Source organism: Coloeus monedula, assembly GCF_965178545.1.
Source record: "Coloeus monedula genome assembly, chromosome: 8".
NCBI classification, from domain to species: Eukaryota; Metazoa; Chordata; class Aves; order Passeriformes; family Corvidae; genus Coloeus; species Coloeus monedula.
Window position 1 is genome coordinate 22,342,785 of NC_138788.1, and position 27,019 is coordinate 22,369,803.

The 27,019-nt window shown below is 37.7% G+C and overlaps 1 protein-coding gene across 2 annotated transcripts in view; it reads left to right on the plus strand.

Annotated features, from left to right (window-relative positions):
• The window catches only part of TBC1D12 (TBC1 domain family member 12), a gene marked incomplete at its 5' end in the record, with an annotated part of 41,622 nt that overhangs the window by 3,870 nt on the left and 10,733 nt on the right, over window positions 1-27,019 (plus strand). Inside the window, 4 exons of one of the 2 annotated variants that reach the window (XM_082286495.1) lie at window positions 13,347-13,470; window positions 20,187-20,243; window positions 25,084-25,199; window positions 26,878-26,960. In XM_082286495.1, the coding sequence (XP_082142621.1) occupies window positions 13,347-13,470; window positions 20,187-20,243; window positions 25,084-25,199; window positions 26,878-26,960 (380 nt within the window). The remainder of the gene's footprint in view (window positions 1-13,346; window positions 13,471-20,186; window positions 20,244-25,083; window positions 25,200-26,877; window positions 26,961-27,019) is intronic. The other variant, XM_082286494.1, reaches the window with a different exon arrangement.

Sequence of the window (27,019 nt, forward strand, 5' to 3'; positions counted from 1 at the left end):
CTGCTTCCTAGTTCTTTGAAATAATCCATGTTAATTGTCTGTTGTCATTTCACTAAACCGGAGATGAAACTGATGAGCTCAGGTCGGGGAAAAAGCAAGCAGCTGTCTTCAGATGCATCTTATCCAAACTCTGTGACAGGGAGAGTGGCTGTGCTCTTGAGATCGTCATTAATAATTACTTTAAGATTCTAGGAAAGTTTGCATTAGTGACTAAAACTTTCTCTTTCAGGTAAGTCTTAGGTATGATATTTCACCCTGGGATCTCAAGTTGTATTTGTGCCAAATCATTAAGCCTGTCAAATCAATGCTAACAACTTTTAACTGCTCTACATCTTGTTTCTCTTCACATGTGAAGTGGGATGCCAGAAGTAGACCAGTATGTGGAGCAGAGTGCCATGGCAAGGAAAATTGCATGACTGTGGTCACTTGTCTCCACTGTGCTACTGTTTTGGTCAGAGTAATAAATGGATTGTTGAAAGTCACCTGTCACTGCTTTGTAGTCCTGTGTATGATTCATAATATAGTCATATACAGGCATTGTTCTTATGGTTTGTGGTCTTACCTAGCAGCTTACTAGGGCAATGCTCTGTTATTGGATCACTTTTGGGTAGGCCCAGTGGGTTGCTATTGGATGCACAATGGTTCAGTGAGCAGGAACATTGCATGGATAGTTGAATTAAAGCCATGATGATTACCTTGACTGCAGTATGCTCTGCATGCGCTGCTCTGGGGGACAGAGCAGAACAGTAACACAAAAAGGTCAAGCAGTAGCAAGTAATCCAGGGCTGAGATAAAGACATGGTGATTCTGAACCTCTTTTAAAGATGAGTTTTACTTCATAGTCCTGCAGGTAGGTACGAGGCATTTTTCCAGCTCGTATAGATATTATACTTTTCTGAATTGTGTATTTGCTAGACAAATCTAGGTATCTGGTAGTTGGCAAAGTTTCTTATTCCTGGATTCGAAGTTGACAACAGTTATATTTGTATTATTTGTATATTTGTATTTTTGTAGTAGAGCACCATTTCCCCAAATACTTTTTTTCCAGTATTCACCTAACAAGATTCACAACAAGCTTAATTCATCATTTCCACTTCTTGTAGGTCTTTGGGATGTGATGTGAGAAATAGGTGTAAGGGGTTATAAGCATGTATGGCTAGGTAGCACACATATTCTTATGGGAACTGTCTTTAGTCTCATACTTCCTTCATTGCCCAGAGTGGTTGTGTTTATTGTCCAGAAGTTTTGAAAATACTTGAGGAGACGATGGAAAGTTGGAAGAAGTCAGTATTTGTAGGCACAAAGCACTAAGAAATCACTGAAACTCACATCTTTGTCTCCCTCATTGTAAATACAGCCCTGTGGTTCCATGAGTAGGTAGCTCTTCAAAAGCTGCTAATCTTCTTGCCTTTACTAATGTCCTTGGCAGAGACTGTGGAGGGTTGCAGGGAGGTTCACTGAGTGTTGTTACTCAATGCACAGTAGTGTCTCTAGCTCTCAAGTTTGTATTTCAATGTATTGCTAAGTAGCGCTGGCAGCTCTTTGCACTGCATAGACATCTACCTAGATGTGCCTTGTGAAGGTTTAGTACTGGAGTCAATGTTTCTCTTCGAGAAAAGCTCTGGGTACTTAAATCAGCATGAAACTACAGGGGATATACTGTGCATCTATGGAGAAGAAATATGTTTAGTGGACTTTTGATCAAAAATGAGTCAAGTGGGAATGAGCTGTCTTAGTTGTGACATATCTTCTAAACCTTCCGTTCATGTAAAGATAAGAGAACAGATTGATGGGGTCACTTCACAGAGTTTAACTTCTATTGTAGTATTGCTTGTGCCTATATCTTGGTCAGATCTTGCTGAAAAAACTTGTGTGTTTTATTTCTGATTTTGGTGTTGTTTTTGCATTGTCCAAATTAAAACAAACCAAATGGAAAAAAGTACAAATATACTGTCAATATATTGGAAAGAGAGAGAGGAATTAAGGGAATACAACAAATCTTTCCCCCAGAAACCATGAGGGCACCCTTCACCGTTTTGTTTTTGGGTGCAGTATGTTTGCTTTCTCTGAGTAATCTTGTAATCTAAGAGAACAAATGAATACATATAATAGCTTTGAATTAAAGATGACTGGAGAAAGTAAGCAAGAGTACCTGGACCCAAATCTGTGGGTAACTTGAAACAGTATTTTTTTTTCCTGAGTTACACACGTAAGTAACTTGATATAAATAGGAAATGGCATTCATATTATCGAGTTGAGAAGCTCCTCTGTAGATTCTTCGCTGTTTGGTAAGAATGATTTATTTTGTGAAGTTGTGTTGGCATGTTGGCCAGTTTCTGGCTTTCAGTGGGTGTTTCATCATAGGTAAGATGCTATGCACCCATAGAATCATTTTGGTTAGGATATCTGTTTAGTAGCAAATCGAAGTTGAATTTTAGGAGTGCAAGCAGAAGAATGTTATGCTGATTTAGTTCTGTATAGGTTTTGAAGGCCATGTGGCTCCAACTTCTGTGTGCAGCAAGTCTTTCCCCAGCTACCCCTTCTAGAAAAAAAAGCTGACTGAATAGATGTCACTTCCAAAACCTTAGAGCCATATGTATAGTCTTCATCAATCTATTATGCCTAAAGTATTATCAGCAGTTTTTCTGTTCTCCGTGGTGGACAGCGTAATGGACAGTGTTATAGTCTACATTGATACATGTATTTGCACTAGGAGTTTTTTAATCCTAATATGAGTTTTCATTAAGTAAGTTCTCATTAAACTAATGCTGTAGTTTTTTTGTGGGGAGCTGTGTGGGTTTTCTCAAGCCCAACAGCTTAAATTGCTGCTTAGTGTGCAGCAAACTGTTGGAATCGTAGCTTGTTTTGCTAAGGAGTGTTTTGCAGAGGCATTTAAACTTAATCTGAAAGCATCTTCTCTTCTCCCCTGCCCCTTCATTTTGCAGAAGGCCTTTTCATTCAGTGATCTCTTCTGCTTATTTGGGGTCACAGGATTTCTTACAGACTCAATATACTGAGAGTAGTGTGACAAAGTGAATGGGACATCTCTTCTGAATAGGCTATGACTAAAAGGAGAATGTTTTACATGGGAAATAACAACCAAAGGAGGTCACTTAAATCACAGCTGGCCTCTAAGAAAATGATCTTTTTATGCTTTTGCTCTCTTGGCTGTTCAATTATTCATTAGGTTATTTTGTCTTGATTGCTTAAGAATAAAAAAGAAGTTTAAGAGTGTTTGGTCACATTTCATTCACATGGATGTAAAAATTGTTACTTCTCTCTTCAATTTCTTGGAACTACTGAGATGTTCATGATATAAAGTTTGTCCTTTTTTTCTCATAATTGGTCTTGTTTGTTGTTCAGCTGGGAAGGGACTAGGTTTGTTGCACTGGGTGGTTGTCATTGCTTTAAACTTCTCAGCCTCTGTGTGTGCATCTGTCTCTTTATTATTGCTTTCTAAGGAAGTGAAGCATGGTTTCTGCTTCATCTCTCTCGTACTGCATGCAGCCTGTTACCAGGTTCAGTCAAACCTCTCAGAGTTTGAGAGAGCTCCAGCATAAAAATCCTACAGATTTTTGAATGAAGTCTGAACACAAGGAGAGCCTGCAAAAGAGACTGATAATTTGGCTCTGTATTTTCAGAAACCAGTCAGCTGTGCAAGCCACCTGCAGAGCATTTTGCTTCTGACTCGATATTGGAATAACAGTCTGAAGAAGAGTGTGGATGTTGTGTGTGTGAACTTATGACTTCAATTAGTAGAAAACTAATTTTCATGGTTACAGATGAGTTTATTCTTTCAGAACTTCTGAGAGCTAAACACTCAGACTGGTGTTCTTCTAAATTCCTTTCCTACTTTCTTTTATGGCCTGACTGAAAAGAATAGCTGTAGCCTAGAGGAGTACTTTCCTACCAATTTTCTCCCTTCTCCAAGGTACTCCTTTATTAAGAAGAAGCTATGTTCAGTTTCCATTGTTATATTGGGAAGTTTTATTTAATGTGCTCTTGGGTAAGTGAAAGAGTATCTTTTGATCATGTAGCATAGTAAAAACTTTCTTGTTGGCTCTCCTTGCCTGGGACATTCTGCTGGTCAAAACTTCCTGAAGGCCAGCTGTAGGAATAGGCAATCTAAGCTTGGCTCTGGTCAGGCCTCAGACCTTGCAAAGCTCTGTCCTATCTCTATTGCTTCAGTTGCCTAATGCATTCATTAACGCAGGATCTTGTCTGTCTTGCTGCTGGGCAGTAATGTAGCAGTTTGTATGCTGGATGCCAGAATGCTTTAAAACTCAAACAGTCCACTAGCTATCACAGGTATTTGTGTGATTGGCATCTGTGAGATGGGAAGCAGTGGAGATTCCAAAGCACAAAGTATCTGCTTTAGGTAGCTGAGGGAAGTGGGGTGGTTTAGTCTGGAGAACAGGAGGCTGAAGGGAGACCTTGTCACTCTCTACAAATACCTGAAAGGAGGTTGTAGTGAGGTGGGTGTCAGCATCTTTTTGCAGGTATCAAGTGATAGAATGAGAGGAAACAGCCTCAAGTTGTGGCAAGGGAGGTTTAGGTTGGATATTAGGAAAAACATCATCACTGAAAGGCTAGTCAAGCATTGGAACAGGCTGCCCAGGGAAGTAGTTGAGCCACCATCCCTGGAGATGTTTAAAGGTCATGTAGGTGTGACACTTGGGGACAGGGTTTAGTGGTGATCCTGGCAGTGCTGGGTTAGTGGTTGGACTCAATTATCTTAGAGGTCTCTTCCAACCTAAATGATTCTATTATTCTAGCTTTTTGTTGTTGTAAACTGTGTTTTGCAAATGGCTTGCTGTTCCTCAAATTCTGTTAAGTAGCGGAGTGGTAGATTGGAAAATTTCTTCCTCATTTTTTAAGAAGCTATCAGGCAAAATTGAATGAAATCAGGCCCCTGCAATCTCATATCAGCTAACAGATCAAAAATGAATTCTTGTGTTTTTAGTATTTCTGCAACTGATCACTGAAGCAGTGACACAAAATATATTGTGAATTGCTAGCTGCAGCAGAAACCTGATGCACTGAGTGGCTGTAAAAGTACTACAGTAATACCTTGTAGTGCTACATTGTGCAATTGAGTAGTTGACAGGCACTCTGTCAGGCACCAGAAGGGAAAAATATTAACTGAGGCTTAACCAGGCTGGTCAGAGTAGCAATCACCCCTGGGACAGTCTTCAAAATAAAACTGCCCTGTGTTTGAACTTACAGTTCACAGACTTGTAGGCCATGTCAAAGGCTGGAAATCTTTACCACCTTTTTCTTGAAAGTATACATTGTATAAAAACATTTGAACTATAGGCATAGTGACTGCCCTGATAAAACCGGTGAGTTTTGCTTTAACTGAAAGTGAGTCACTGCTAGAACAATTTCAGGTAGTTTAATTAAGTTGTACTTGGTGAGTTATCTTGGTGAGCTGATTGAATAATTTGCTATTGTCAGGAAACAAAGAAAATGTTTCGTCCCTGCTTCTGGTATTTATATGATCCTCAGTGAGCTGTTGTAGCTCATTAGGCTGGAGAGTGAAAAAAAAGTTGATGGTTTTCTGTGCGATTAGTGAGTTGGATTGACTTCTAAGGTACGGTCTTGGAATTGATGCAGCAGAAGGGATTGTAGGACATTACTTGTGCAAGGAGGAGAAATGGGCTTCCTCATTATGTGGGTTTGTGGGAGGAAGGGATCTTGTTCCTCTAGCACTGTTTTGCTTGGAGCATGTTGCTCATTAACTAGCTGTGACTTTGCTGGAGTAGATATTCCTGGCCATACAAAAAATACCAGAATATACGGATATACCAGAATATCTGTAGTCAGCTGGTAAAAATTCTCCACTTCTTGCGGGATTTTGTTTTAGATACTGTGGGCAAGTGACATTTGATCTTTATTAGAGAAGATTGACCCTAGTGTTTGGTGTAGTGTCAAAATAGCTTCTTAACTGCCTGATCAAATATGAAGATGATAGAGCAGTTTGGCATAAAGCTTTGTTTTGCTACTTCACTCTGAAAAGTAAAGGCTGATTTTCTTCCTTTACTTGTATTAAATCATTCTGAAATTTAACCCTGTCAGTCACCTTGCCTGTGTGTCTGCTTGTTTATGTATGTTTTTGAATGCTTGAGCTGTTTGTAAAGCTGACCTGTGCAACAGCTCTTTGTTAGGAGTATAATGTAGTCTGGTAAAATACTGTTTTTCAGTAAGTGTTCTGTACAAAGTATTCTGTAATACTGCTAAACATTGTCAACTCTTAAAAATTCCCAAGTGTTTGTGTACCTGTAGTAAAACTGTTTTGCCAGCAGAGTTTGTAAAGCCACTTTGGGACTGGTATCCACTAGGAGCTTGATAAGAGAGTTGATTTGTTGATTTAATTTAGTCTTGTCAGTGCAGTTCCATGATAGTTCTGTTAATCTTTCTGTCCTCTCCAAGGCGCCAGAAGCCATCTCCTTCCCAGCCTCTCAATCCTTAGCATCTAGTCCTTGACAGTTCATTAAATTTCAGGTATACCTAATTGTAGCTGAGGCTTTAGTTGACCACTAATATAAATGGAAGCATCATATTTAATTAAAAAAAAATACTAGAGTCTTGGTCTTGCTGAAGGTGGTTGTTGTTCTGGGTAGGATTTTTTTGTTTCCTTATTTTAATTTTTTTTGGGGAGGGGGGGGAGGGAAGGAAGGAGCCAAAAGCTTGCTTGTATAGCACTTCAGACTGCAAGTTTAGAGTATTACAAACATTGAAGTTCCATTGGAGAGGGTGGTTTGGGATCTTCTTTGGGTTGTTGTGGTGCAGAGAGAAAGAGGAGATCTACTTCTAGAAGGTGCTAAAACTAGAAACCTCCTGTAACAAGTCTGTGGTTGGGGTAATAAAATCAAAAGAGAAGCTTGTATCTAGCTGCTGCTTGTAGCACGATGGTGGGAAATGTGAACTGTAAAATTGGTTGGGTCGCATCTCTTCCAATACAGGGCAGAACTTAGAAACTTGTGCTGAGAGCAATCATAAATCTGTTGGATCACAATGGGCTGACACTTGAAGCTATTGAAATTAAAAATGTAGAATGCCTGTTGCTCTGCAGGCTTTGTAAGTGGCTAACCAAAAAGGTTTTATTTCCTTTCAATGATTCATTATTTATGCTTAGAGTTGAGTTACATTTGTTTCTGCATGTAAATTATTGAAAAGTCTTGTTTAAAGTAGAGGGGCTAATTCTGCTTAATAAAGCAATGGTTTTTTATCTGCTGTTATTTCCAAATTATTTCACGTAAGACCTTAACAGAATGGCCAAGACTGGAGTATGGAGAAAAATTCTGTTGTGTTCTTAAGCAGCTTTTGTGATTTATACATGGTAGAGAGATAGCCAATACTTGGCTATAGTTGTGACAGAATATGGAATTGCAAGCTTGTAGGGGTCTTCAGAATTTGTTCTAAAAGCATGGTTTTAAGTAAAAACTACTCATTTCAGTGTGTTCTATCTGTAGAAATCTATCTATAGCAATTCTTGGAACATGCCTCTTCTAACTCCTTGCTGATACAGCTCTCTGGATGAAGATTATTGAGTAAATAAGTAATTTCTTTTTCAGCTCGTCTTTCAGCTAATTCAAATTTCAACAAGTTTCAAACATAGACCTATGTTTTTATGCCTATGAAGCTTATTAAAAAATTAGCATGGGGTGGAGCAAGAGCAGATTGCGTGCACAAGCAGAACTCTGTTCTTTATGGAGATGCAAAATCAGTTGTTTTGTAATACAAATGCAATCTTTAATGAATTTTGTTACTTCATTCCTTTACAAGTTCTGAGGTTTTATTGGAATCAGTAGATTTTTTTGTTATTGCAGAGAAATTTAACTTCAGGGCTTTCAATTGCATTTTTGTAACTGCGTTAAAAACACAGAGAAAGCTTACTGGGTTTTTTTGTCCAACTTGATGCTCATTTGTAGCATTACTTCTGTGCTGGATCTTCCTTCTAAGCCTTTGTGATTCTGTGAGGAAAAATTATATATGATAGAGTGAGCATGTTCTTGATAGGATGCTGATTCCTTCCTGTTTGTGTGTTGCTTCCCTGGGTTTAAATGATGCAGTTGTCTTATGCAGCGTTTACTAACAGGTACTAGGTGCTTAATCAAAAGGAAAATCTAATCAGCCCTCGCTTCCTCTGTCAGTTCTCGTGGCTTTCAAATCTTGTTTCTCAGCATAACAACTTCCCTGTTATCAAAGCTCTTGAAAGGTGGATGCAATGAGAAGAAATGATTGATGATGGAAAATGACAGTACACCAGATTGTTGTATGTAAAGTAAAAGTCAGAAAAGTATTTTGACAGTTAGCTTTTTTTATCTAAAAAAAGTAACTTTTACCATGCTAGTATAACTTGAGGTCTCTTTTTGGAGCTATTTTATTTGTAAGTTAGTGAGTAAACATTTTGAACAAGCTCAAAGTTATGTTGTAAGGATGAGAAATCAGAGAATAGTAGTTTACCTTTCAGCATTGAGATATAAGCACAGTAGTAACTTATTGTAAGATAACCCTAAATTCTGAATATTTTATTTAGAAAGAAATTGATTCTTTGGTGCTGCACTGTATGTTTGCTTTCCAGGGATGCCCATAGTTTAGTGGGGGGTTGGTTGGTTGGGGTTTTTTTGTTTGGGTTTTTTTTGGTGGGGTGTTTTTTTGTGCGTGTTTTGTTTCTTTTTTTTTTTTTTTTTTTTTTTTTTGTCTAGCATGATGCAGCATTTCAAATTAAAGTTGAAAATTTAATTTAAGGAATTAATTTAATTAATTAATTTAATTAATTAATTTAAGGAAGCATACTTTCCTCATGTGTAACAGTAACTATGATCACATGGTTTATGCTCTCTTCTGAGACCACTTGAATTTTGCCATTTTTCTGTAGTGCAGGATAAATAAATTAGAGAAAGGTAGGCTCATTTTTAGTATGCTTTATACTGATATTTGCCTTAAAAGGCTCAGGTGTAAGATCCAACCTTCCTGTACACCTGAAATCTGCCTATAGATTGCTAAAAGCGTCAGAACAGGTGAAGCTTGAGCCTGAATGTAGAGTTCTAATGACAGGGAAGGAAAGCTACTTAAGTAGCTGGGATACACAAAGCAGTGGAATACTGATAGCCTGCTGTTTGTGGCACCCAGTGGAGTTGTACAAAGGGAAGATCCATATATGTGATCTTTGTTGAAAGAACTGTAGCAAAATGATGTCTAGCTTGAAACTTCATTAGTTTGACATTTTTGGTCAAACAAAAGATTCTTGTGAGACTCCTGGTCTTGTGGAGAGGTGACTCAATTATGTCTAGAGGCAAAGATGTATCCACCCTGGAGCCTTTCCTACCTGCTGATGTTCGTGGTTGCTGCTGTTCAAAGCACTTCAGCTTTCTTTGAGTGGCTGTTGTGCAAATATGGCACAGTCTGGTTTTGGATAAAATTTAAGGTCAAGCTTGAAGTAATTGTGTCATATTTTCCTCAAAATCTTGGAAATCTGTCATCCTCTTGGACTGACCTATAGCTAGCTTGGAAACTGGAAAAAAGTTTTTTGTGTTGAGATTTTTGAGGGGGGGGGGGAGGGGAAGCCAAAACCCCAAAGTAAATAAAAAATTCATTAAAATATCAAGTTCCACCTATCCCCTTCTGACACTTAATTCTATTTGCATTTAGACTACAGTAATTTATCTTAAATAGCAACAAATGTGATTTTAAAAGCAAAAGTGGTGTGGAAATAAGCAATTTCTTTAGTTGAGCATAGTGTTAATGCCACCTGTAGAAATGGTTAACGTTTTTTAATTACTGTACCACCAGTATGGTGAAACTTGCCCAGACTGCTGTGGGCACAGGCAAGAATAGGTGAAGCAACACTGTTAAAACAAGGAGAAAAACCACCAGTCATAGCTGTCGTTACAGCCACTGTAGTTGTGTGATCAGAGCCCATAGGTTTTTGTTTAGTGTAACCCAGACCATGTTAGCAGTAGAAGTCTTGGTCTGTGCCAATAACTTCTCATTCTGTGGCACTTCATTTAATTTTTGAGCTCTTCAAGGCACCTACTGAAACGTTTTGGTGTGTCATTTGAGAGTGTTAATATGTGTTATATAAAAGAAGCAGGGGAAAAAACAACCTTGCAGCTTTGCCCCTGGGCTTTTGTAAACTAGAGCTTAAATCAATGAACTAATTTAATACTTCTGTCCCATGGGTCCTTGCAACAGAAAGCATTGTCTAAAGTGTAAGCTCTTTTTCAAGGAATTTTGAGGTTTTCACATGGATTTTGAGATTCTTTACCAAAATGCTATTGACTTTTCAGCCATTTCAATGGTTGACTCTTCCCAGGACCAGTGAAACTCATGAATATTCTAAGCAGCAAAAAATACATCAAATGTAGTACACTTCCTGCAGTTCAGTGAATGCAGCTTGTAAGCATTCACAGATGCTGTTCCTTAACAGGGCTTTTGTAAGGCTTTACTGCTGTCAAGGACACATCAAATGTGATACTGTTAGCTGCCAAAACAATGTATTAAAAAGTGTCCTTTCATCTTCAGCAAAGTTTATTTGTAATTTCTCATTAGTTTCTTTTGGATTAGAATTCCTATGTGAAGTTTTATTCTGACATGATACAAAGTTTTACCAACTTTTTGCCTTCACAAGAAACAGACTTCATTGAATATGTGCTCAATGAAAGTAAAACTTCTTTCCTTCCAGACTATATTCTGGAAGGTTTGTTTTAATGTTTTATTTGTTTAAAAAAATTAAAAATGAAAACTTATAAAAGCCATGAGCATGCCTAATTCTTTTGTATAGAAATATTAATTAAAACCTTCTGTATGTTTACACATTTTTTTCCTTTTAAAAATCTACCAGCTTCCTGGTTAATAATAAACTGGCTTTGATACAGTGACAGGTTGCCATCAATATTAAATGCAGCTTTCAGCTTCTACAAGTGCTAGAAGCAGTGGAGTTCAACTGCCAAGTAATCCTGGTGGTATTCCATAGTAGGTACAGAGACTGGATGGTTATTGCTACCCATGAAGTCAAGAATGGTACTCCAGAATGCACCTTCCTGCATACCTGGTTTTGGGGGGAAAGGTCTTCCCTAGTTAGGTTCAAATACAGCTGCTGCAGAAGTTGCAGATTTAAGGGCAAGGCTGTGGGGTAGTGCATAGTGGCATGTTGTCTTTAGAAAACTTCTGTCTTGTTTTGTTGATGATTCTTTGAATGCTCTTCTTTCCCTCCTGAAGACAATGTAAAACACTGTGAAAGGTGTCTTGTACTTGTGAAATGAGCCTTTGCTATTTATGTAAGCACACTCTTTTTTTTGGTCTTACTGAGTGGATCTGTTCATTTTACTAATGGTGTGCAGTCCTGGGATTGACTGAGGATAGTATTTTTTAAAGGCATGTCTTTTTCACTGTTCCTCCTTTCCAGGCTTTATATCAGAAATCACTGTCTTGGAGTTTCTGAGTGCTTACTTTGCTTCCACAGGGATGGACTAAGATATTGCAAGTTTCTCTGATGGGGACAGAGTTGTGGCATGTGTGGTTAACAACCAATGCTTACTAGAACAACTCATGTTAATTAAGTTATTATTAATAGCAACAACTAGATTCCATTGATGACAAACAACTATTCAAACCATGCAACCAATTATTCCCAAGTGTGCTTTCTCAGTAACTGGGTTGGAACAACATCTGGGAGACCTCCACAGAAGTGGCATGGTGTACTGAGACACCAACAGCTTCCATCTGGGCATTCCAAAAAAATCTCTCATGGTGTTCTCTTTCATCAGGTGTGCATGTGTAGTCCTGTACTCCCTGTCTGCTTATAGCAACTGCTGTTTTCTTGAATGCAGTTTTTTTGTTTGTTTGTTTGTTTTTTGACAAGCTGTTGATGATGATGATAGTAGTGTGCAGCAGTGGCCTCAGATGGAGTGAAGAGAGTCTTGGTGTTCTAGGTTTCTTGATTTTTCCTGGATTCCACAGGACCACCAGTCTTGAGCTTACCAGTTTTTGGGAGGCTTCCATGCTCTATCGGTATCTACTTCTCCAGCTCTCCAGTTTGCTGATGGCTAGATCCTCAACTATGCCAAATATACAGTCTGTAGAGTTCATTCACGCAAACTTGTACAGAAGGGATTTTTGACAGGCATTTGCTCGTTTCCCAAATAACAAAAAACATTCTGGGAACTAAAAAGATAGCTTGTATTTGAAGATCATACAATGCCTTAAAAACACTAACAGTTCCTAATTGTAAAACTATGCTGCCTGGCTAGAAACCCTGACAGCACTGGAATTTAAGAGCCCTGAGCACTTATCATCCAGATTGTGGTTGTTGAATCACGCTTCTTTTATCTGGGCAAAGCCAACAGATTGTTTGCTGTGCGTGTACATGACTGCATCCAATTTGAAAAGGAATTATATTTTAAAATACAGCAAATACTTTAAGTGAAGAAATCTGGGATCTCTTTCCAGAAGAAGAGTGTGAAGTTAACTAGTTAACACTGTACAAAAACATCTTCCACTAAAAGTGCTCCATATTATGCTCTCTGAGGTAAGCTGGTAAGCTTCCTGAGAAATAACCTTACAGACTACTGAGCTTTTAATCCCTTTGCGTTATGAGTTTCTGGAAAGTAACTTTCCAATATTCAGAATAAATACACTTCTTTCATTTTTAAAGCACTCGTACATAACATGCTCTGTGGGAGCTTGTGATTGGAGTCAAATAGTACAGCTGAGTATCTGACAAGTGGTCACTAACACGGTCTTGTGATGGTTGGCTTTCTAAGAAGTAAGAGCAGTGCAGTCATCTGCTCTTTGAGTGTAATTGCTATAGGCACTGCTAAAGGTTATCTGCCAAACCGAAGCTGTGTGATTGTTCCCTGTTTTTCTAGTCCATGATGTGAAAGTTGAAGGTGAGAAGATTGATAGAAGTAATAATTCACCATTTTAAAAAAACCTCTTCAATTACAGCGTTTTTCAGCTGTTTTCATTTCAGTCTCCAAATAAGTTAGGAAGATACACTTGAAGCAAGTCCCAAACAAAAGTTTGAGAGTCTGCTGTATGCTGTTTATATTTAAGGAAATGCCTGGTATTACTAAAAAAATCTCTGATATTGCATAAAGTAGTTTAGGGGTAAGGTTGAATGTTAAGTACAAATATTAGCATCAAAGCACCTGTAATGAAAGATGCTCCACTTCAAATTAATTATTTGAAAGTAGAATGCACTATGCATTTTCTGAGCAGTAAATCTCTACAGTTCATCCAAATGATAAACTGGCGGAGAAATTGAAGAAATTTAAGTGGGCACAATATACTTTTATATGCTTATAATAAACAAAAGGAAAACCTTCCTCTCTTTTCAGAAACTTTTTCACTAAAAGGACAAAGGAACTCAAACCTGCTGTCCAAAGTGCTCCTGGTTGGAAGTTGTTTGGAAAAGTCCCACCCAGGGAAAACCTTCCAAAAGATTCCAAAATTATCCAGCAGGTGAGTAAACATCTCACAACTCTAGGTATGGAAATTGTAAAAATGACACCCAGGCACTGCATTTCTCTGCTGTTATATCCACATTGGTGTTGTATGACCATGGGGTGCTCTGGGAGCACTCTTTTGGGGCTTTGCTTAAATAATAGTAATTACTAAGGAATCTTGTGTTTTATGATTAGCTTGTACATTCTTTAGTACATCTCAGTACTTATAAAAAGTACTTACAAAAAGGTGGTGGTGCATGTTCAAAAAGAATTTAACCTGTTTTTGTCAAGACATTAGAACTTGTATTAATTTCCCATAAATTTTTGTCTTATTTAACACGGTATGCTGCAGTCTGGCTCACTTTTACATAGTCATCCTTGCCTGGAAGGCTTCCTATGTAGGTAACTTGTGACAAATTGCTTAGAATTCTGAAACAAGTCATCTTTTTAAATTTAAAGTGTTAATTTCACTCAAGATACTTTGTTGCAAAATAATATTGTATATTGAACTTGTTTTGGAGCTACTGGGATTCTTCACAAAGGTACCTCTGATTTCCTTCCTCTGTCACAAAGTTGCACTTCCATATATTTGTCCTGTGGAGTCTGTGGTAAAATAATACTAAAATGTCAGTCTTCACAGGTGAGCAATTGGTAACGTATCTTTGGTGTAATGTTAGCATGCAAACCTGAAGCTGAAACATTAGTTGACATAAGAAATACGAATGTCCCCTGTGTTGGTTAAAACAGTAACTTGAATCTCTTGAGAGCTGCTTTCTCTGTCTCCTTGCTTGAATTCCAAATAAGCTGATGTGTTTGCCAGGTGCAAATGGCTGTGAATGACGAAGTGTTCAGTTATCTCCTTGAAAGAGCTTTATGGCAAAGAGGGTGTTTTGGGAGCAACTAAAGTGAAAAATGAGAGAATCTTTTTGAAGGAATTCAATGCAGCGGGACTTGTGACTCAATAAAATGCTGCAAGAAAATGATGAGATTACAGAAAGTACAGTCTTGTCCGTTGAAACTACGTGACCTTTAAAGGTCCCTTCCAACCCACATCATTCTATGGTTTATACTGTGAAGTAAACTGAATGCTTCTTGTACGTTTTCAAATACAATTTTCTTTTTTGAATGTTTTTCCTCTTTGGGTGGGAGAGGGCAAGCATTCTTAGTTTGCGTGCAGGTGGATGTTGTTGGCCTTGTGCTGTGAAAATACTGTGGTAAAATCCAGATGTCTCTTCCATCCTGAGAAATGAAGAATCTGCACAATGCAACCTGTCATCTGCTTACTGTTTTCTAGTAATGAAGATATTTGTTCTGGAGACCATGTTATAATAGAATGGTTTGGGTTGGAAGGGAGATCTACTCTCCCTGCTATGGGCAGGCACCTTCTAATAGACCAGGTTGGTCAGAGCCCCATCCAACCTGACAGGGATGGGGCATTCACAGCTTTCCTGGGAAACCTGTTGAAGATGATGATCTGAAGAAATTGTCCTACTTTCCTATTCCATTGTCCCTCAGTGATTGTGTTTGTTTTAAACTGTAGTGTTCCCATTTTTTTTAACTTCTCCAAAGTGTCAGAAAAGCAAATGTATTACAACAATGTATCTTTAACCATGATTGAGTTGCTCCTAGTCATGTGGTTTGTGCTATAATGTTTGCCAGATTAGACTCACTGCTGGATTTACATGATCTTGAGTAAAGTATCAGTAATGGCTAATATTTTTAGCTTTCTATTTGGCTAAAGCATGCATGGTCTTTAGATAAAGCCTCATGAGCTAAGAGGCACAGTTACCAAAGGGGAACCAGCCTGACAGTATGCTCTGCACACAGTTAGAGCTACATACCTAAGGAAATTTGATATTAAACTGAGAAATGACCCTTATGTCTCCATAGTTAGCATATGTCAAATGTCTTGCACGTGTGTTTAGAATTTACTATGTAGCTCCTTGTGCATATGCCTTTGAAGAAAAGCCAGTGGTTTCTTTCGTTGAAAAATGTTCAAATTTGCTAAGTTGGTGATGGGTTAGAATGAATATAGGCACACTTGGTTATTGAAGATCAGTGGGGAATAGCATCTTCACTTTCAAATGGCTGACTGTAGTCTCTAGACTAATTCCTTATTAGGCAGAAAATGTGAGTGAAAAGAATATAAGGCCTTGAAGAAGCTAATAGAAATATGATTCAAGCTTAATATGTTTTGTTCACATGCAGTTCTGTGAACCTGTCAGGTTACTTCATAACCTGCATGGAGTGTGTCTCAAAAGCTGCACTTCGACTTTCTAAATTAGAATGGAGGAATCAAATGTGTTCTGAAACAGAAACCCCACTTTTTCCCCCAATTTTTCTAGCGCTCTGTGGTCAGAACCATGATTACTTCTTGTTAGCCAGCTTTTGTACAATGAACTTTAGGTATAAGACTACAAGGCAGTAGGAAAGCTGCCTGTGAGGGAGTTTATGGTAGTCTATTGTTAGCCACAAATCTTGCCATTCCTGAACATTATTTTTCATGGTTGGACATGGTCCTTTCACTCTGCTGATGTCAGTAGCCAGCTTTGGGAGGGTGCAAATAAACACTCGATTAAGGAAACTCAGTAATGAGTCAGCATCCTGCGTGTAGAAGATGAGATTTTAAGAAGCCCTGTTGCAAGAAAAATTAACTCACAACAGGAAAAACTTTGCAATTAATAGGAGGAGGAAGTCTTTTGGATAAGGATAATACTTACATAGAAGTTTTATTGGCAATATCATGAAGCATGAAGTACTTTCGTATTAGTAAAACTGAGAAATTGCATCACTGTAGATTTACAGCCAAAAGACTAGTAGGGCTTCTGTGCCCCTATTCCATCCCGGCTGAAGGAAGCCTCCTTTGTTCTCTTTGTTATGGTAAGGATGATGTAGTAAATTGCTAATTACATTTAAATGAATGCTTGTGGCTCCCAGTCACTGTCTTATCAACTAGACACTGCTACATGTGCCTCTCCAGAGAAGTCAGGTAGTGATTGTAATATCTTGAATAACCTCCAAGAAAATCTGGAAACCTAATTGCGGATACTGTTTCAGACATTTTTCAGATGACGATGCCAGCCAGCTGTGCCTTCAGAGACTGCCTCATGAATATTATTATAAATGATTTCTTTGCAAGCCTCTTAGCCCGTGTAGAAGATGATGAATGTTTTTGTGGCACAGCAGCCTGTGGGGTTTGCCTGCACGGTCCCCGCAGCTGCACCGCCTTGGGCAAGATGCGCTTGCTCAAACTGGGTCAGAGGTTGAAAGTTCTTGGCAGCTGCATCTCCCCGCTCGCAGCTGCTGGCATGCTCATCTCTCATTGGATTTAGAGCTGCCCAAGCAGGATGTGATTGAGGCCAACTCTTTTGCTGGACATCTCCTTCCTCTGGGCTTCTTTCCTTCACTGTTTTTTTGAAAAGGGAAAACAACTCCCCAGGCCTGCAAATGTCAAATACATTTGATGGTTTTAGGAAGTGTGCCTTTTTTCATGAACTGCAGCTAATAAAACTAGCTATTATAAGAAGAGTGTTGTCATTAATGATGAGTTTGGTAAATTCTTTTCAGTCTGTACAGAAATCTGCTTTAAATTAGACTGCTGAAATACTTTAATGCAGAAGCATTTAAAGCAGAAACAGACTTGTGGGCTGATATATAACATTTTGGAATGTATTGACTAAAGTCCAAGTTCTGTTTAAAAATGCAAGTTCAATTTCAGTTTTTGTGCTTACGGTTAAAGAAAAGAGCTTTTAATCTATGGTAAATTTTTTTCTGAATATCAAGTCATTAAGTTTAGCTTACTTGATTAAAGCAGGCATGCATACCTTTTATTAATTTGTTTAAATTACCCTAGTATGGGGTTTTTTTTTTTTCTAATATGCCTGAATTAAAGTAAACTCAAAATATGCAATTACACATTGCAAAATAAAAAACAAGTAAAATATACACCAAATTAGCTTTATCAGCAGTTTTAATTATGCTGCTCTCAGTGGCAGCCTTAAATGAAGTGGAAAAATAAAAGCTTCTTTTCTACTTAAATCTGCCACACCATTAAAAGCAGTGATTTTAGAAATGACTGCTTATTCAGAAGTGAAGCCATCTTTTCCAATAGCTGTCACCTTGTGTACAAAATGGAAGGTTTTAATCTTAGTCCAGTAAATACTAGCTTTGACTGGGTCACTGTTTTACATCTAACCTCTGAAAATGTGCTGGGGTAGCTCTGAAATCTTTACAAAAAATAAATACTTGAGGGCTAAAAAACTTTAGTGTCTTCATTTGCGTATTTTTCCAGTGTTGTTATCTCCAGTCTGAGATCTAATGGAGAAATTGCAGTCACTGGTTCGGCAGAATTCCCGTGGTCTCCCAGGGACAAGGGTTTTCAGAGGCTTCTCTTCAGAGGAGCAGATGTGTTTTGAATCGGTTTTTGTATGACTCAAACCTTCTAGCTTGCAATATTAACTCTTCCCTCCAAACTTGGTTGTTAGAGTTTAGAAGTGCACAAAGCTCTTAATGCTTATAAAAATGTGTATGTGTGTAAACAAACAATGTAAAAATTGTAAACAAACCCAAGGACTGACTCTCTCAGAGAAGTTGTAAAATGCTTTTTCACAGGACTGGTTCTTAAGTAGATTGTTATTTAGAGGTCATGTTGGCTCACCTTGAACTACTACTGGAGAAAAGACAAAGGCAAGACTTCTGCCTGTTTGCCAGATACAGGGTAGAAACACATTGGTAACAAACTGCCTTGAAACAAGGACAGATAATAAATGGGGGTATTGGGTCTTGCAAGGAACCTGTAACACCTGAATAACGATTAGTCCTACCAGAAGCAGTGAGGAGGCTGGGATGGTTTTCTTTGTAAATGCTGTAGCAGTTCAGATTGTCAAGAAATTTCCCACGATTCGAGAATTGCATGTAGTTAATAAAATACCTATTCTAGAGGTAAACCAAAGACATTCCCCAGAGTTTTAGATTTCATCAGTGATTATCTTGTCAGTAAATGCTAATGAAACTGGTAGGACCTCAGAGTGACAAATGCTTTCTTTTGTTTTGCATAAAGGCTGTAAAGTACAGTTCAGCTCTTACTGCCAGGACATCCCCAGTTTGACAAGGGAATCTTGTTAAGGAGAACTTATTGTGTCAGTGCTATGTTGGTGGCAGAAATGTATCTTCAGGGAAGCACCTTGGGGGGGGTGGGATGGGGAATCAGTGTTTTGAAAATAACATGGAGGTATTGAATCTGCTGATGTGAATTCTTCTGATTGCTGTTTTTTTTAAAAAACAAAGTCTTTGAAGACAACTACAAAGAGTATTGAAGCAACCTTTCCTTTGCTAAGGCTTGAAAACGAAAGCATAGGCATTGTATGTATTTTCATTTCTGTTCCTGACAGTTGCTGTATTTGGAGGAAACAAAGAATATAAATTGAGGTAATAAAATTATAGAACTTACTTTGCTTTGATTTGGTGGGACATGATATTTTATTTTTTGGTCTGCTGGATTCTCTTTATGGGATCCATCCCCGTCTATGGGGCCTTTGAATTTCTTTAGCAAAGCATGATACATGGATTTTTGTCTTCTCTTAAAGAACTGAGCATTTGTGGCTTAAGCAGACATGCTGCTGAGTTTGAGGTGCTGAGATAGCAAAATTATCATCTAGGCAGGCTGTATCAAATTCCAAAAGGATAGGTTCAGGTGGTAAATCTGCTGTCTTTCATGGACATTTTTGTAAAGTGTGGAGTTGTGGGGTTTTTTTGTTGGTTTGTTTTAATATAAACCTTATCCTTCCAAGGCTGGCATGGTACTTCAGTATTGGAAAGGAAAAATAGTATGGCAAGGGAGAAGAAAGACTTTAAAATTATTTCTGTTATTGGGGTATGCATGGTACAGAACACTGTAGATATATTTTGTTGAATTCATGATAAAAATCTGATTTTTCCTTCTTCCAGGCAGTATAATTCAATGCTTAAAAGCAGTGGGCTGTGTTTGTCACCTCCCCTGCACCCCATCTTTTAGCTTGGTTTATCTTTCTGTTATAAAACCAGCTTTGACTTTTGATTGGAAATCTGCAGCACCGTGGTTGTACAGGGTCTTCTGTAGCTGGGCTTGCTTTTACCTGGTTGCCTTGGTGCTTGAGTGGTGCTTAGAATCTTACTTTTAATGGAAGTGACTGTTTCTCAAAGCCTTAGAGATACGTCTCAGTTCTCACCAGCTCACCACTAAGGCTGAGGTGTAGCCCACTTTTGAGCTTTCCGTTTAGAAATACTGATTATAACATGGCAGGGGGAAGCAGGGGACAATGTTTTGTTTTTCCTTTCCAACAGTGTGTACCTTCCAAGGCTAGTGGTTAAGTAAGACTAATATCTGTGAGTAGTGTGTACTAGGGAGGCACAGGGTGTATCAGGGACTGCCTTTTGTCATGCACCTGGAGAAGCACCAAGGAAAAATCATCCCTTTGGGCAAAGGTGCTGAGTACTGAAAACATAAAACATCAATTAAACCAGAAAAACAATCCAGTCGATGTCTGTACAGATCTTGCGCGAGTGGGAAGGCTTTGTATATGTGTCTATTTCGAGGGGTGGAAAAGGAGGAGGGACAGACACATCCGTGTGTTTTCAAACATACAAGATGAATACTCTACATGTGAATTTAAATTTTGGCTTGCATGTTGCTGTATTGTAATGATCTTTTCCTTCATTTGTTCACTAAGGCTCTGCTTCTGTTTTTCTTATTAGGATGACAGTTCTGGCAGTCTTGCGTCGATATCTGCTCTCAGTCTATTAAACGCAGGGGTATGAAATTTAATATATACTTTTTCTAGTTGTATTCGATGCCGTGCATGGGACTGTGTAGCACTCATTGAAATAGAACAAACATCACATTTTCACAGTAGCATGAATATTTTATGGCACTAACCATCAACTCATTAAAAACCATTAGTAAAATAAACAAGTTTCACATGTGAATCTCACTAACAACTTGAAGTGATAGACTATTATTGTTTACTGTTTATATTGCATGTTCTTGAATAGCAAGAAATAGGTAATCACAGAGCTTGACAGTAATTTACTTCTATGTTTGCTGTGCCTCATTACTTAATGGTGAAAGTTGAAAGGCTGATGTGTAGTATTTTTGAACACCTTATTAAATTTGAAAATTGATATATTAGAATCTTTTTTCTGTCACTAAGCCACACAACCTATTAACAGTGGCACTTCAGAACTCCAGATGCTTTTAATCACTATTTCCAATGTGAAATTGGAAACCTAGAAAAGCATAGCTATTGAAATTTTTGTTACATTTTACATTATTTATTTGCTGTGTCTGGGATCCTTCTGAAATTGCACATGTCCATTACTTTGTAAACTTTTTATGTAATTCTGCACTCTATGTTAAACATAAATAGCACAGATTGGCTTTTTAGTTCTGTGGAACTGTGAAACAGAGCAGTCACGTAACTGCTGGTTGATTCTGATGCCTGTGGTACACATTACATGGCCTGGCCACTCTCAGCATGTCTTTATTGGGCCCAGGGCTGGCGGCTTCTCATAAACAAAAGAAGATAAAACTTGATGCACCTTATTAAATATCCAATTGAGGAAAAAATACAGCAAACAAAGAATTGAAGGTGGATGGTGTTAACTTTGGAAGATTGTCCTAGAAACTCTTCAGTGTCTGTTTGGTTGTCCTTTTGTACTGTGTGAAGATTAGTATTTTCTTCTCCATCAATATATTTATTCTTTCTATTTCACCTGCAAATTAGGCAAGAATGTACTGTTCTGCCTGTCCTGACAGCATCTGGAATTCTTATTTCTGGGAAAGTGTCTAGTTTATGACTCACAGAATTTTTCAGTGACATCTACTCTTGCTGTAAACACTTCTTTGTTTATAATCACCTTGTAGTCAGTGCTAGCTCAGCAATTTTAACATTTAACCTGGAGGCAGCGTGCATGCTGGTGTAAGATTATGCATTAGCAGAAATTCTTCTTACATGGATGCACTTCTAGGTGATTCTATTAATGCTTCTATTCTTGGATGATCAACCTTAATTCAAATGACAGCATATAATCCTTCTGATGATATATCTAGTTAGCTGTACAATGTCTTGAAAATAATCATATAGATGTTTCATAGACCCATCTGCTGCAGTCACGTGTGTAGAGAGGAGAGAGGTTTAAAACCATTTGCACAATATATGGCAATCCCCATTCTCTTTCGTCAGCAGAAGTCACAGTTGATTGAATAAAATCTGTTTTAGTATCAGGCTTAGCATTAGAGAGGAGAAAGCATGTTTGACGAAACTGTCATACACAGGATGTTTAACTGGAGTATTAGTATGCCTTGACATCTACTTTAAATAGAGGCAATCCTTAAGATAGGGGAAGTTTATTCAGTGTTGTGTTCTTTAGTTGCATAAATTCTCTACATGTCAGATGCCTTTCTCCTCCAGCATACTTAAAACATAATTGGATGTTGGTGTTTTGTCTGTATAATTGGTACTGTGAGAACTTCCACAGTCCTTGTAACCAAAGGCTTTTATCACTCCTTCCCAGGAGTTCAACTTTTGTTGCTGGATCATAAATAGATCAAACTTAATTCCAGATTCATGTTAAATTTTATGGTTGGTATTTATTCCTTTACAGCTGTATAGTTTGCGCTTTGTAGATTCAAGTTTGTCTTCTAACACTGAATCCCTGTGTTCACACTTAGCTAAATATTTTATCCCAACAAGCATACCCTACTTCAGGTCTCCTAATGCTTTTGGAATGCTGCAATGCAGCTGGTATTCCTTTCTGTAAGGTCATTGGCTTACGTGTTGGAAGAAGAGGCTATGAGCAGTTACTTATAAATGTTACACACAGCAATCCAGTGCTGTTTAGCGATACCTAAAATTATTCTCAATGGTCTGTCCTTTATGGTACTTCAGCAGAAGGATGACTGAAACTTCAGATTTGCATGTTTTCCATGTAGATATCTAAAAGGTGCAAGCAATAAAGACCTCTGTGGCTTTTGTTTTGTTTTGGTTTTTTTTTCACTTAGAACACCAGGGCATTTTTGTGGTGTTCTTTGCTGTGGTGTTGGGGGTGGATTTTTTTGGGGTTGGGTTTGTGGTTTTTGGGTGGGATTTTTGTTGTTTTGTTTTAAGAAGATACTGTTTGAGATATTTTTATCTTCTTAAACAAATGCAGTTTATAAGCAAAAGACATTTTCCCAGCCCTGGTTACCTGTCTGTAGGTTAATAGGCTTATCTATATCTCTGCAAGAATAAATACCAGAAATGCAAGTCCCTCCACATACCAAAGCACTCTTAAGTATATTGTCACAGTGTTTTCCAGAAAAAACATGGTTTCAGCTTGTTACTGGGTTAATTATTGGCAGTGGATAAGAGGCTGCAGTTCCAGACTTAGTAAGAAGATAACTGGTTTTACTTTTTATTAAAGCTGAAATTTGCTTTTCTTTATTTTGTAATTGTGAAGTGTTCTGGAATTTTCAATAAATACCTGATACGTTGCAATAAAGATTTTTAAAAATAACCTTCTCTTAAGTTTGTGAAACCATACATGTGATGCTTCCAAAATAATTTTTTTACATATACAGGTTTTTACATAGTCTTGAATCTTAGCTGTCAACTGTTCTGTCTTCTGGCACATGCCCTGCATATTAAGCATTTGACAAGACATTTGACTTTAAACTGTATTTTACCTTGTTATGGGAGAGTATTAGCTCACATCTTTCAAAGTGAAATTTAATGTCAGCTCAAGCTTTTTAGATTCTGCATCAAATGCACCATTAAGGATATTGGATTCTTTACATCTAGTCATACAAAGTATTCCAGAAAAAAAATTGATACTTTATTTGCGTAAGTTCTCCAGACATCTGATGATTGTGGGATCTAATCTTCAAGTAAGTTTTCTAGAGCACAGGCTTTTTGAGGAAAAAGCCTCTTCCTTTGGAAGGTTCTGATACTTTGGAATGTATTTCAATTTGGGGCACGGGCAGCCATGACAGTTTGAGCCTGAGGCTATTTTCGTCTCTGTTTTGACTCTTTCTAGTAACACTTACAGTTTTCCTTCTCTGCCCATGTGATCTCTATTTACAAAACCCAACTGTTCATGATGTGTACTTACTTTCAGAAACACAGTTGGATGATGAGTTCTGCCTTTTGTGAAAATCTCTGTTGAAGAATTTTTAATTTTTGGGCTTTTCTTTCTCTGTTACTTTGGAAATGGTGTATCAGTTCTTAGCACAGGTGATAGCTGGAAGCACTAGCATTGTTCACATGTATTGCTTGTGTTAAAAAAGGTAAGTGGCTTTGTTTCTGATGTACGTCTTGCAGTGGTTTTTTCTTTTTTTTTCTTAAAAATTTGCATACAAGTTAGATATGTAGCGATGTTGAAAAGGTTGCTGATGTTTGAGCTTTCTCATCTCTGACCGCTAAATGAACTTGATTATGTGGCTCTTGTTACAAAGGAGAATATGGAAGTAAATCAGAACTTCTACCAAGAGTAGGAGGAATGGCATTGCTACTGTATGGCAGGCTGGATGCTGATCTCTAGGTGTTATCACAGGATACATTCCTAATTTACAAATGTACTGGAGTATCCTGAGGTATACAGCATGACAGGAGTACAGATGTTGTTTCTGTTTTTAAGTGGAATGAAATAATTTTAGGCTTAAGAATATGTGTATTCATTCATATGGTGAACATGGATTTTTTTTGATTTTTCTTGTGCTTGTGTGAATTACAACAGAACTCTACCAATCCTGTGTCCAGTTGTTCAAGGTACTTGTTTGTATGTGCTGAATGGTGTTGATGCATATTATTCCGTTAATTTGGTAGCACATTTTTATTTACAGAGGCTAAAAAGAAGGGGATGTGAGATTTGAGGTTTTCATCTGGCTCCGTTGAGCTTTTTTCCTAACGATTGTGTCATATTTCTGTTTTGTTGAGTTGCTGTTGTGGTAAAAGGGTTAGAATTCTTTCTTCCTCAGAATCTTGTGTGTATTGAAAGCAGTTAAATATTTCTTTCTAAGTAGATTGCATGTGTTAACCTCGGAGAAAGGAAATTACATGAAACAGACTTGTAGTGATAAATACTGGTATATTGTCACTGAGTGTAGTGTAGGTGGTTCTGGTTAATGTGGGTGTGATTGTGTTGCTAAAGGCCTCAGGAACATGAGGTATACTGGATCTTAAAGGGGGCTAGAATCAGGAGGAAGAAACTGGGAGAGACAGATGTTCTTGATTAGTGGTCTTTGTTGTTAGTGCTGGGGGGTTTTTTTTGTCAACTTTACATATTAATATACTTGTGCACTAGCTAGGCTGGGAAGATTATGCAGATTTCTTTACTACCTGATCCTGGGATGCTCAGCTGTAATATTGAACTAGAATAGATCAAAGGTTAAGTTGATACAAGAAACTGCTTTCTCATTCATCTTTACTTAGCAGTCCTGGAAAGCTGCACTGTTGCTATCAGCAATTTCAAGTTGTAGTGTTTGCTGCTTGCTGTCTTATTAAGTAATGTTAAAATATTTCCTATGACATTATTTATGCATTAAGTAATACTGTGCTTACTAATTTGGAGTGAGGCTGAAAGTTGGAATTTAATTTTTATCAATAATGTTGTTTAGGAATATGAAGCACGGACAGGAAGAATGTATAAACCTCCACCCCCATCAGCAAGACGTAAAAATATTGAATTTGAACCACTTTCAACTACTGCTTTGATTCTGGAGGATCGACCAGCGTAAGTATGATTCTGCTGTGCAACTGAATGACTGAATTTTAGATATGTTTCTGATGAGCTAAAATTCACACGTCTTGTGTGAAAGAATCTTTGGATTATTCTGTCCCACATAATAGCCTAACAAATACTTCCAGAAGTATTTGTTAAGTGTATCACGGCCTATATGAGGAATTATTTCTCACTGTAATGGAGGCACCATTCTGTTATCTACTGTATATCACAGCTGTCTGTGGCCATGCTCTGGGCATCCTTAAAGTCTTCAGTAATTTTCTTGATCAATTTAATAAAAAAACATTAGGTAGGTAATGCCTAAAAGTGCACCTGAAGGCAAGGAAACAGAAAGTGAAGATGTAACAAAACTCACATTAAGTACAAATAAGAATAGTAATGAAAAATGTGTAATAAATTGGTCAGTATTTTCAGCTATACAGTCTTCAGCAATTTGAAGAAAAGAGAAAGGACCTGCTGACTAGGAACGCAAGCTGAGGAAAACAAATGGAGCAACACTTTCAAATTGCACCATGGAAAAGCTTGTGATGGCACTGTTAAATGTTTGCTCTAATCACTTCCAGTTAGGAAATGGAAAATAGAACATATTCGTGTTTCTTTCAGTATTCTCTCTAGGGGTATATAAGCTCATTCTGTGCTAAGACAGAAATATCCTGAATGGAATTATGCATTGCTATGAGTATTTGTTTTCATAAGTGCATTATTTCTTTTACTGTATGGTAGAGAGTAAGATATGCAATAACTGGATTGCTGATGTTTTTCTTTACTTTCATAGTATTACAATTCACAAGCTAGGATAAATATGCTTTTGCAAATGACACTTGTTTCAAATTGGAGTGCTATCCCAAGTGTGTAATGTCTTGCTGCAGTCTAGCCTTTGAAAATATATTCTGCACTCACTTTCATTGACAATATTAATAGGTGATTTTGTCTGCTTGTATGAGAGGAGAGAGAAAACTTTTTTAATATTAAAGTGATAAAACTGTTTTCTATTTATTTTGGACCAAAGTTGACTAGAGATTGGGTAAGAGGCTGAGACCAAACACTGTGTTCTAATTTGCTTTGAAGTGAGTTTCCTTGGTCAGGAGGAAGTGTGTTTGGCAATTAGGGGATCATTATGCAGCCGAAAAACACACACTTTTTTATCTGGTGAACTTTTAGACTGCACCAAACTTCCTTAGCTTTAGCTCTGACATCAGTAGTGATCTAGCCTTTCTTCCTTTGGGAAACCTATCATCTTTTGTGAGAGTTTTAAAGGGTTAACTATAGTGATTAAAAACCTTTACCTTTTATTGAAAATATGTCATCGTAGATTTCATATGAACAACTGGAGTATCAACAGGCAGGTATATTTAATGATTAAAATACACATGGGCAAAAATGCATTGGAATAAATAACTATATGGTATATCAGCATTTCCCTTTTGTCACTTCATTTGAGCATCATTCCAGGTGTTCAACAAATTTAATAAACTTACTTTGGGGGAAGCTCTAGGAGAACTAAAAACAGGAGCAGCAAACATCTAGTAGTTCTCTACAGCTGTCACTGGAACACTGGCAGTGTGACAACCCCGGAATTCACCTTAGAGAGAAACCAAATTTAAACCTGTTCTGAAATGGTCCAGAATGTCATTTGTGTGTATTGAATTAAGGAACAACTTGTTTTCAGAAATCTTCCTGCCAAATCAGTGGAGGAGGCTTTACGTCATCGACAAGAATATGATGAGATGGTGGCAGAAGCAAAAAAACGAGGTATGTTAACTGCCAATAATCACTGTAATTCCTCTCAACTCTGTAGCAAAAATAAAGTA